The sequence below is a fragment of the Lutjanus erythropterus genome, chromosome 18, assembly GCF_056507025.1.
Source record: "Lutjanus erythropterus isolate fLutEry1 chromosome 18, fLutEry1.hap2, whole genome shotgun sequence".
Taxonomy (NCBI): domain Eukaryota; kingdom Metazoa; phylum Chordata; class Actinopteri; order Lutjaniformes; family Lutjanidae; genus Lutjanus; species Lutjanus erythropterus.
Genome location: NC_139334.1, coordinates 17146599 through 17158934, shown reverse-complemented (window position 1 = coordinate 17158934; position 12336 = coordinate 17146599). Strand labels below are relative to the sequence as shown.

The 12336-nt window shown below is 38.5% G+C and overlaps 1 protein-coding gene and 1 pseudogene across 1 annotated transcript; both read right to left on the bottom strand.

Moving 5' to 3' along the window:
- Positions 1–3789: 3789 nt before the first annotated feature.
- On the bottom strand, positions 3790–4803 carry LOC146310877 (B2 bradykinin receptor pseudogene; annotated as a pseudogene).
- A 3376-nt stretch (positions 4804–8179) lies between these two features.
- Positions 8180–11273, bottom strand: LOC146310876 (B2 bradykinin receptor-like). The gene is made up of 2 exons (XM_084742493.1): positions 10978–11273; positions 8180–9383 (listed from the first exon to the last, which is right to left on the bottom strand). The coding sequence occupies exons 1-2, from the start codon at positions 10995–10997 to the stop codon at positions 8345–8347; spliced, it is 1059 nt and encodes a 352-aa protein (XP_084598619.1). The 5' UTR covers positions 10998–11273; the 3' UTR covers positions 8180–8344.
- Positions 11274–12336: the final 1063 nt, after the last annotated feature.

Here is a 12336-nt window from a genome sequence, read left to right as displayed (position 1 = left end):
AACAATAACCTTTTTTGTACTTACTTTAATGGTGCAGACGCCTGGAGAGATTATGTTGCAGTTTTTCTTTTGCCTGCTGCAGCACTCTCGCTTAGTTCTGGACCAATTCCAACAATTGTAGTCCTCATTAGTCACTTAGTCAGTAAAAAATACAGTACAGTTGAAATATAGTTGTTATACACCAAAGTTACCCTTTAATAATTTCCACTTTACTTACAATAAAACAAATACAACATAATTGTCAACTGATGACGTTCAAATACTTAAGACTTAAAATATTCACATAATAATTGATGCTCATTCTTTCAGTATATTTATCAGTAAGGCCTTCTGTAATGTGCATTGGTTTCATGTGGAACCTTAAATCATTTGCAATTAAAAAGCTGACAACTGACTACAAAATAAGAAATATGACAACAAGTAATGTAAGCAGTACAGATTTTGATCCTCAAAATATAAAACTGGACAGAACGTGAAAAGTACTTACCGCATGCTTCATGAAAATGTTCCTCCTGGCCAGAACGCTAATGAAAAAAGACAAGTCTGGAACAGGGCTTATCTGTGTACACTGAGCTGCCTGTAAGAGTATACAGCGAGTCAGAGGAGAGACCTGCTATGAGCGTTTTTGTATATAGAGTTGCATTCTTCCACACCCTTGGCGAAAGACATCACTATATCAACGTGTTTATCGAACAGTCAAAATTTGGCCTGTGCACACTTTGGACATTCTCTCAGCAGCGGTGCACCAGATGTGGAGGACAGAACATAAAGCTGCAGAGAGCATGTGTTGACTTCATCAGACTTAATAAGAGATAAAGAAAGTGTTACTTTATTACTATTGCTATATTTTAAAGGCAGGATTATTTCATTACCTGTAAAGTAAAGGGATCACTTGTGTGATTCTCATGTAATCATAACATCCCTTAAAGCCAAAGGGAAGATTAACTCACTACATTAGGTGCAGTTCATGTAAATGTGGTACAAATCCATCTGACTTGACCACTTAACAGGTTGATTGCATGTTTATACAGTCTGTAATACTTGTGTCAAAGTTTTGATATTGTTAAATCAGTAATTAATCAGTTTATTAATATTATACTGTTTATCTAAAGTTCATGATTTCTAAATGTTTGGCATGTGTTTGATAAGTTATAACTAGAATTACTGCCTCGTGTGCCTCTGCCAATCAGTGAAGCTGCAGTTTACATTCATCTCCCCCTCTGTCCAGACTCATATATTTATGTAGTGAGGACTCTGACAGACTTAAATAAAAGGTTTAAGGAAACATCTCTAATATATTTGCTGTAATAAATCATAAAATTACCACGATTAGTCATCAGAGGTCAAGAAACATACTGAGATGAAATACTCCGTTCTCTGACAACAATGCTACAGCAGTAATTAATCCTTGAAAGTTCTATTCCAGACTGGACTAACTGTTTTAGTTTATTCATTTCATGTTAATTAGAGTTCAATTAAAAGCCAAATGTTTGCCAAATGAGTAAACGAATGACAGATAAATGTATGGAGGGACATGGACAAGCCGAAAACAGAATGGCCTCTGGTCACAGCTGCCAGCAGTGTGTGCTTTTTCATTTGTAATCCTATTGAAATCTTTTCTAAATGTCATCCTAACTCAAACTGATGAGGTGGCAATAATAACAATTTTGATATGGCTTTAAACCCAATAACAATCAAATTAGATAGAATACAAAATATAACCAGTATTTCTTGCGTCATTACGCAATGGGAAGTGTTATCTAAAAATGAGTGGATTAGACTGTCAAAATAATCACAGCACTCTTGAAGGCTGCAGTGCATTAAGACTGTCTGAAAGGGAAACTGGCTCATTGTCATCCTGCATAAACAATATTATCATAAAAACAAAGACACACCATTCTTCTGATAGCCACTGATAAGTCTTTATTGAATTTGACTAAGAACATTTCATTTGTGATATTTATAATGCAGAAATTAAAGCTATATTTCACTATATGCATTAAGTATTTAAGTATGATGGATTGGACAGATATTTCTTCTGAGTTACATCTGTTGGCGTAAGAGCAAGTCTCAGTTTCAACCCGTGAAGTCGTTCAAGAAAACAAACCCCAACTTCTTTGGAAAACACCTCAGCTTCTTGATAGTTGTTATAAAAATACAAAGCCCAGCCACAAACAACACCAGTGATAAATGGCACCAAATTAAGCTTATACTTCAGCTTTGTTGAGCAAGAGCAACAGAGATGGAATAACTCTGACAGGAAATTACTGTTTACAGTAAGAAATCAAGCTCGAGATTGACAAGCACAACACAGCATAGTGGCAAACATGATGACATTAATTAACATTGCCAGTTCTGGAGGTTATTTATCTAAAACTATGGAATTGCATTATTTCCAAAGTCCAAATAGTCCAAACAGCCAAATAAAGAAAGTCTGCATCACAACAGATTACTTGCAAAAGTGCAGCATTTTTTGCTTTTTTTGGAGACAAAATTAGAAGATTAATACCACTCTGTGTGGCTAGTTAGTCTTTCCAGTCTTTATGCTAACCTACATTAACTGGCTTTTGACTGTAGCTTCCTAGAGACTGCTGCAGGGATGACATATTTTCATAGGACAGCCAAGAAGTTAACTCATGTTCCTTCCAAAAAAAGCAAATGAGAATTTTCTATTTGATTTTGTATTGGTGAAGAAAACAAGGTCTAACTTTCATTTTTACACATTTTGTTAAGCATGACCACAACCACCACTACTATGAAGTGAATAGTGCTGATGTGATGACATGATATACAAAAGCATCAAAATTCTAAAGTGGCTCAATTACTGACATATTTTATGTCATAGAACAAAACTCAAAGATCTGTCAAGCATTATTTCAGGCAAAAGCCTATTCAACAAACCCACTGACTTCAAGATGGGGGAACCAGAGTGCTAACATGCTAATTTATTTTCGTGTTTTAGGACTCAGGACTCTGTTTAGCTTACAAACATGAGAGTGGTATCGTCCTCCTCATGTAACTCTTGGCAAGAAAGCAAATGAGCATAAAATGTTATACTATTCCTTTCAGTGACAAAAGGTCAATGAGTGACTGTGTAATGCAAAGTCCGTAGAGCAAGTGAAAATCCCCTTCATATTCTGAATAGAGGATTTAGGTTATTAGCATAATGTCATAACCATCCAGTGTAGACTTACGGCAACCTATGAGATTCTGAAACAGTCGTATATACTCCCACAGAAGCCACAAGTCTATATGATATCAACCTTGTTTTGAGAAAAATATGTTTTATCTGTGATGTCATAGGGAAGTATTACAATACCCACAATGCCAAAGTGTAACAGCAACATCTCTGATTGGCAGGGCTTGCTCTTACCATGAAAATGTTACCACCCCCCACCGAATAGGTATTTCTGTTAGCCGACCAGCTAGTTAGGTAGCTAACATGAATTGTACTAATAATGTTGTTAGGCCTGAGATGAGAAGTTCACCTTTAAAATAGTTATATATACAGTTGTACCTTTGCCTTTTTTCTGTTTCCCAATTATTCTTCTTTTTTGCTCCAAATCAAATGTTTTATGGTCATGATTCATCTCATACTTGGTTGGCTTGGTTCCAGACTTAAAAGTCTTTAGATAAGGATTTTCTGAAACATTAATTGAGTTAATAAATGTGAAATTCACTTATAGAACCGAAGCTGCCGAAAAAGTGGGCGGTCATTGTTGAGCTTTATACAAAAGACGCTAACTGCAAGTTATAAAGCCAACTCTTTCTCTATTTGTGGAGTTAAATTTAGATTTTTGTACTCCCAGTTTGTTTAGTTGAGGTGATATTGGCATTGAAGTGACCGGACTTCCCTTGTTTCCTCTTACAAAGCACAAGACTAAAGACTTCCCTTGCCCTTTGCTTGAAGTGTTTCCCCACAATCACATACAGGAAAGGATTCAATGAGCTGTTACTATAGCCGAGGTAAGTGGCTAACTGGTTGCCAATGTCCAGCACGTTCGCCCACGTACATCCAGAGATGACCTTGTAATGATCCAAGGTGTCGAGGAAGATCAGAATCTGGTAGGGCAGCCAGCAGAGAACAAACACAGCCAGAACAACAAGAACGAGGTAAGCAGCCTTCCTTTCCACACTGCCTCTGCTGCCTTTTCTCAACTTCTGGCTGTTCCTGAGGACTTTAGTGATGTGGTAACTGCAGAAGGATACAATAGGAACAGGGATAAAGAAGCCTACGATGCTGACAGTCATGTTGTAGCGCAGTCTCCAGCCTTCATGGGGATATGCAAGGTAGCATGCATCAATGCCCAGATGAGGGAAGAACTCAACGGAGCGGAAGAGGATAGCGGGGAAGCTGAGCAAGACCCCGACAATCCAGATACCAAAGCAAATCCCACGTGCCCAGCAGGCCCGTCTCTCCCTCCCTTTGCTTAGGGGTCTAGTGAGGGCCAGGTATCTATCCACGCTCACAAGTGTAAGGAACAGGACACTGCAGTAATAATTCATCCCAATGACAATGTTGATAACCTGGCACATGCGCTCCCCAAACCTCCAGTGGAACTTGTCGATAATGGTTGCGACCCAGAACGGCAGGCAGGAAACCATGAGGAGATCAGCTGCTGCCAGGTTGCTCAGGTAGATGTCGGCCACAGAGCTGCGCCGCTTCTGGAGACAGAACACACCGAGCACAAAGGAATTTCCAATCACCCCAAGAAAACAGATGATGGACATGTAAGCAGGTTGCATGGTGTAAACCCAATCCCATGCATCTGTGTGGTTGCAGGCAAGCTCAGCACTCTCCATAAGTCACCCACCTATTGATAACTGTGAGAGCTGTTGCACAGTCACAGGGATTTTAGAGGCAGAAAAATAGGGTGTGTTCAAAACTTCAAATACCAGTAAAACCTTTTAACTGTGTCAACACAGGCTTGATATATGTGTTTCTTACGTCATTTCATAAGTTCCAGAGTGTGAAAGGAAAATAGAGTAAATGGAGCGTAGATAATGACGGTTTATCAGTCAGAGCACACAGCACACACATGCCGTTGTCAAAGAGGGGGGTCTTAGCAACAGATGCTGCAGAAATCTGTGATTGAAAAGAACCAACGGCGCACATTCATACCTGCATGGATTTAAAAGACACATACATCATAAATACATGCACACAATTGGAATTTATATAAGAGATTAAAGCTTTTTTGGGGGTGGGGTGGGCATTATTGTGCACATGCACGTAAACATAAGTGGAGTCATTAACAGCACAGTACTCGCTATTTTGTTCATCCTGCGTTATACCAATAAGGCAGTCTAGTTCGTGTCAGCTGTCAGCCGTTATCAACATACAGAAATGTGGTGTAATGAACACCAAGTAATGTCTATCTGTCTGAAACAGAAAATTCAGAATGTACAGTTGGGGACACTGTCAAAAGTTCAACCGCAAAGACTGTCAACATGTTATCTCATTTGTTTGATTCATGCTAAAAAGAAGTGTTATTGTTTGAACAGAGGATTATGAGCCCGACTATGTCTTTATTTATGGAGGTGCAAACAACTTTATAGTTTATGGCTGCACTTGACTCAACAGTTTTGGTACTTTGTTTTTCCACTGCAGACAGTACTCCCTCGCTGTTGGCAGAGCTGACCGCGATGGCATACCAGTAGTTGGTAAACAGCACACATCTCTCCTTTGGTCTTGAGAGGCTGCAGTCTTTATTCACTGACAAACTTTAACACATTGGTCGTTTACTGTCAGACTGGGCGAATTCACTGTCTTTTCATCTGCTTTGCTGCATTAACCATCACTCTCTGCCGCTCGTTCTCACTTGCTCTCTCTCCCTCACAACGCGAGCTGTGCTGCTCTTATACCAGAGGATATGAAAGGATGGTTTAATTGATACGTCTGCACTTTTTCTATAAAGCACGGCGTGGTTTTTCAGGCTGCCATTTTTGAGTGAATAAAAAAATTAAAATTAAAAAATTAAACAAATTAAAAAACGCAGGATGTTCTGTGTTGTGCAACCAGTCAGTGGGCTGCAGTATTTTCATGTCATCTTTTAGTATTGGCTTAACCAACTTGCAGGTGATACCAAATAAAGTTGCATGTACCATGTACTATAAGTAATGCACTGTAAAAAAAACAACCAAACAAAAAAAAAAGTTGACTGTAGTTGAATGAAGCCATACCAGGCAGTGGAAATGCAGCTAATGTGTTAATTATCTGTTAGTAGGCAAATTTTGTTACTTTAGCACAGAGCCTGGCCAGCTGTTTCCCTGTCTTTCCAGTCTTTATGCTAAGCTAACTGTCTGCTGGCTGTAGCTACGTATGTAATCTTTTGATTTCCTGAAATGTTGACCTATCCCTTTAAGTGGCAATAGGTTAAGTGACTTTATAATGTTAAGTCTATACCAAAGACAGTAATTGCATGTTTAATAAACTGATTTAGTTAACAGCTGTTTTTGGTCAAACTTTTCTGTATATGGAGAGACTGGAGAAAAGCAAAGAATATGTATTCCAGATTTGAAAGAATTCAGTGAAAAGTATAATCCTAAAATACAGACAAAAATACAAGTAACAGGGTCAAACTGTGTATTTCTGGTATACATATTACCCTTTGAAGTAACTCTGTCTGCCTGCATTTTTTTTTTATTCCACAACGGTTTCCAGCACTGGCAATGGTGGTAAAGCCTGACTCCTAACAGAGGTTTCCTGTTTGGCACACCATTCTTTCATTTTGAGGATAACTAGGGGTGTATCCTTGCCCACAGCCCACAATGAGTCAACACTGGGCTGTTAAATGATGGTGTGGTGAGAAATGTATAACGAGACAACTGATGTCCATACAGCCAACAAAAATGAGCATGTTTGTGTCACCACTGGAAACTCTTTGACAGAATCCTGTTTTTAACTCTGCAGACAATGAGTCAGAAACACCGGAAAACACTTAGCAAGCAGTTGTTGGGGCTCTCTCTGGTTTTGTGCTCAACTTGACATTTACATGCATTATAAAGACTCTACAAGACATCCATAAAACCATATATGAGTTTTATTTGACAGTTATGTACAGACAACAAATACTGGTACTATTTACAATCTGAATTATCAGCAATACAAGACAGAGTATGAAAAATTATATTTACATAAATTACTTTACAGCAACCAGGCTGATTTAGATCATATCACCCGTACATTCAAGATACTGACGCTTGCCAGTGTTTGTAACAAGCTGTAGTTTATTGCATGTAATAGAAATATATGTGTTTATGTTGTCCAGCTTATGATAAGTGGCATGTAATACTTTAACATGGTTGAGATGCACACCTTTTCCAGGAAGGAAAATTCATTCAAGCCTTGTACAGCCCTGCACAGATATATATATGTATATATATATTAATCTTTTTTAGGAGATGTTTTGTTAAAGACTGATTTATAGAAAGGTCTTTTGATCCCATTACTACACCATTACAACCAGTACAAAGCTGATCATGAGTTTATCTCATCACTTGAAACATTTACATTGACCCTTCGCTACGCTCCTCCTCCAAACAGAAGCTTTCCAGTCATATTTTAGCGACTGTAACTGGCCTGTCAAGCTTTGCATATCTCCACATGTTGAAGCGATGTGCATGTGGCTCTAAGAAGAGCGATATTGTGTGTCATATCTACTCCAATGTATCCTGCAAACAGCATGTCTGGCTTTTCCAAAACTCATACCTTATTCGCTGGAGTCAACTTGAGATTTTATCCTCTCCTGGCTTTTGTCCTAAAGTGGTTGGGAGACTGTTTCAAGGTCCACTGCACTAATCTAATCCCTGCATGACATGACAATGAGTGTATTTTTTTCATCTATTATATACATACAAGTGTTGTATTTCACCATCTGACCAACGTTTGTAGGGATGTAGCTTTAGCCTCAGTCTTTTAGCATTAACATTAAAACAAGTAGCACTTGTGTAGTTATTAAGTAACTACATAATAAAAACCCTTTTATAGAGTTCCTGTTTTGTGTGTCAGGTGACATTAAAAATCAGCTGGAGGGAGTTAAAGCATTAGATTTAGCTTACATTAGTTGGCTATACTAGTCATTATAGAAATGAGAGGCTGCTTTTGCTTACATCTCAATGGAATTGAAGACCTAGTGTTTCCGAAATTACTGCTGATTTTAATGTTAAATCTGCCATTATTATCACTATAAGCTTTAAATACATGCAGTGAGAGAGTGGAAAGCTTGACAGATGTAGCAACAGTAACTAAGAAAGGTGGGGCTTAGCCAAGGATCAATTAATTCATAGACATCTCTCTGTAAAGTCTGTTTTCATGGAGAACAGTGCCTTTGAAACCAGCACTTTATACAGCAGTCTTCAGTGTAGACGACAGGTTTGAACGTGTGGAATCAGAGGACGTTGTTTTCTTTTTGCTCCACTGGTTGAAGACTTCCCAAACTTTTTTCCTGAAGTTCTTTCCAACAATGACGTAGAGGATAGGGTTGAGAACACTGTTAAAGAAGGCTAAGTAGGTGAATATCTGGTTGCAGATTTCCAGGACATTTGTGAGGTGACATCCTCCCATGACATCCGCTCGAACCAGCACATCCAGTGCTGTGATCAGGTGGAATGGCACCCAGCAGATAAGGAACGCCAGGAGAACCACCAGCACTAGAGTGGTGGCCTTTCGCTCCGTTTTCTCAGCATTGAACTTCTCCATTGCCTGGATCTTCAAAGCCTGAATTATCTTGACAGTACAGAACATGATGATTGAAATGGGGACGATGAAGCTCAAAACAATCAACATCCCATCACAGAACAGTGCTACAGTGTGGTTTGGGTAATCCAGAAAACATGCGTGTACACCATACTCTGGAAAATGCTCCACTCTCCTGAAGACAAGTGTGGGGACACTCAGGAGCAAGCCAAAAACCCATGTCAGCAGACAGCCCAGTTTGGCATATTTTGGCCTACGCATTCTACCATAGGACATTGTATGCACCAGTGCTATGTAGCGATCTATGCTAACCATTACGAGGGAGTAGATGCTGCAGTAGGCGTTCATCTTAATGCCCAGGTTGATGACTTTGCACAGGAACTGACCAAAAGGCCAGTTGAAATTGTTGGATATGTTGACAGCCCAGAAAGGCAAACAGGACACCAGAACAAGGTCAGCTGCGGCCAGGTTGCTCAGATACATCTCAGCCACAGTGCAGGCCTTCTTGTGGAGGCAGAAAACCATCAGGACAAACACATTAAATACGATTCCCAGTGCAGTGATGAAAAGGATGTACACCGGTTGGCTGGTGGTGAGCCACTCCCAGGCGTCCAGTTCAGGACAGTCAGTGGCATTGGTGTTGTTTTGGTCCCCATATAAAGCTGTGGTGCTGAAGCCTGGGACACTGTAGAGAATATAAAGCAAAGATAATTAGATATTGAAGCAAGAGTTTCAAATTTTGTAAAGTGCCTTTTTAGCTGGTTAGCCGAGCTTAGCAGAAAGACATGAAAATATTATCAGTGTCATCTAACTCATGGCAGAAAGTTATTTTAATCCACAAAATGTAGATCTGTTTTGAACAAAGCAGCATATGATAGTGAAATGCATTTAAAGTTTTCTTTTTTGGCACTTATGAGGAAATTTAGTGGCCAGGGAACCAATTTATGTGCACCGGCACATGTATCTGACCCATTCAGACTTCAGAATATGGGGTGAGTTTGTTATGAGACTTGACAGAGGAGCGAAAGCACTGGCATTTTCGTAGACAAACATGGTGGCTGCCACTGATGTGGAACACTCATTCACTAAAAGAAAACCAAACAACTGTACTTGAGGCTTTTGTTGATAAGAAATATGTTTGCTCTACTTCTGGTTTTGCTGGTCCCCACAGAGATGGGGCATTTTCTTATTTCTCTATTTCTCTAACAGATCAGGGAAGTCACTAAACAGGGAAGTACTGCCTTTTAGTCTTTGCTGCTGAACTGCGAGTGGTGAGACATGTTGGCATCAATGGTTTTCCAAGAAAACCTCATGGAGAGTTAATATTCATGTTCATGTTACAGACGAATTGTAAGTGTTGGCTGCTACATCATGTCATGCCAAAATGCTGTATTATATTGAAAAAGAAACTGAACTGGGGGCAGTTTAAATCACTCACACACTTAATTGCTCTATTTGGTTGTAGTTTGGCTGCATTTTAACTACACACCCAATGATAAAATAGAGTGGCATATTTTTACAATGACAATTTGCAATAAAACCTTCGCATGCACAACCAACAAGCTCTGCCATCACCCATAAATTGTTAAGTATTTCCGTTGTACCTGTGTCTAAGTCCGGAGTAGAGTTGTTTGCCATGTTGCAGTAATGAGCAGCAGGCTTGGCTCTGTTCATCCTGATTCCCCCAGGGGGTTATTTGATATCATGTAATTCATCCAATGGTTTTGAACTGAACCTGTACTTCAAAGTTCACTGTGTTTTTAAATTAAACTCAGCAGGCATGAGAATGTTTTTGTAGATCGATAGTGTCATGTCTCACAAAGGAGTTGTCTTTGTTGCTGTAACCAGGAGATACCATCTCCATTACAGTGGGTAAATTGAATTGCCACATGTGCTTTACAATAACCAGATGTTTGACATGTATAAAATGTATGGTTGTTATTATACAGATGTCAGATATGACACTGCATTCAAATTTTATTTATTTTTTATTTTTTCTGTTACTTTTGGTGAATTATCATAATACAAATAAAACATTTAACCAAAATGTACATACAAAAGAAAAAAAGAGAGGGCTACTGCTCACTGACATTTAATACTAAACATGAAACAAGAAACAGATGTGATGCTAAAAGACTTGTCTCTACTGGTAGGTACAATTCTGGTTTTTCATCTCATTTAATTTGTTTAGGCTTTATTTCACCTTACTGTTTACTATTATTATTGTGTGTGAATGTTAAATATTTTCAATATATAAACCCAATGAAGCTCATACATACCTTGTAGGTTGAAAAGTCATTGCTCCTGAGTATGTCCAGATGTGAAACGACCAGATGCCTGCTCCAGTGCCCTCCCTTACTCTTCTCAGTCTGTCTCTGAGTCGCCCTCTTAAAGGAAACTGTAATTAAACTGATGTCAGCCAAAACGTCACTCCTCAGTCTGCATGCTTTCCTTCTTTCTCTCCCCTGTTTGTCCCCTGCTCACCTCTTAGTATCAACAGAATGTCTATGTGTTTATGATCTGACCATACGGCATGTTTACTCACTTGTTGTTTTATGATTGGATTAAGTTTTTCCTGGACTGTAGATGTGTTTGGACACACATAATTACTTCAGACTTTAGTGTGTCTGAAAGAATATTGCTCATCTATGAACAATTTTTGAACAATTGTTTTGTAATTAAAGGCACATTTTTAACCTCATTTTGTTGTCAGTGTGCCACCGCTTGAACTGGAGGCTTCAAAGTGGGTGGATGTCGTCTCTTTTTGTGTAAATACACTGTAATATGTAAAGTAGTGGTGTAACGGTAGAAAGAAGCCACAGTTGGTGCATAGGGATATGTTTCGTTTCATTTATTTTGGACAGACAGTATAGTGCCGGTGTCAAGCGGACAAACCCTCTTGCTGGGGACTGAGGTAACGTTTTACTATTACTCTACTGCCAACTTTGTTATACTTTTTTATACTTTGTCATATTTTCATTATAAAAATGAAGGAACATTTCTGGATTATGCTGTATGAACACTGAACAAACACTTTGCCAAAAGGCAATCGGTCATAATCAGTCTATACTGTTATATATACTGAGCATTATTGTTTGCTTACACTGTCTATGGATACACTGTTGTATATTGTTGTATTGTTGTATATACATTTTTTTAAATATTTTTACACATTATGTTGTGCAATTCACATAATTTTAGTAAGTGTTTTACACATTTTACATGCTTATTACTTTTATTTCTGTTTTCTTATGATTTCTACATGCTTATATATACCTTTGTTCTTGAATGGGAGCAACTGTAACACAACCAATCAATATAGTATTGCTGATTTTTCTGATTTCTGATAAAACTATAACTATAAACCTGAAAAGCATCTCTTATGATCATTTCATTTTTCATGAAATTCAAAAAATAAAAACAGTACAATGATAAAAAAAAATTAAACTTGTGCATTAGGAGGAGTGTTGCATTGAGTTCTACCTCAGCTAAATTTATATATTCAAACCATCCAAACAGTTATGTATTGCATAACAGTGGAGCAACACCCACACACATTTCTTGTCTACCACAACTCTCTCATTTGCTGTTGCAGCTGCCGGTGAGCCAAATCATTCCCAAACAACTGATCCAAAGGA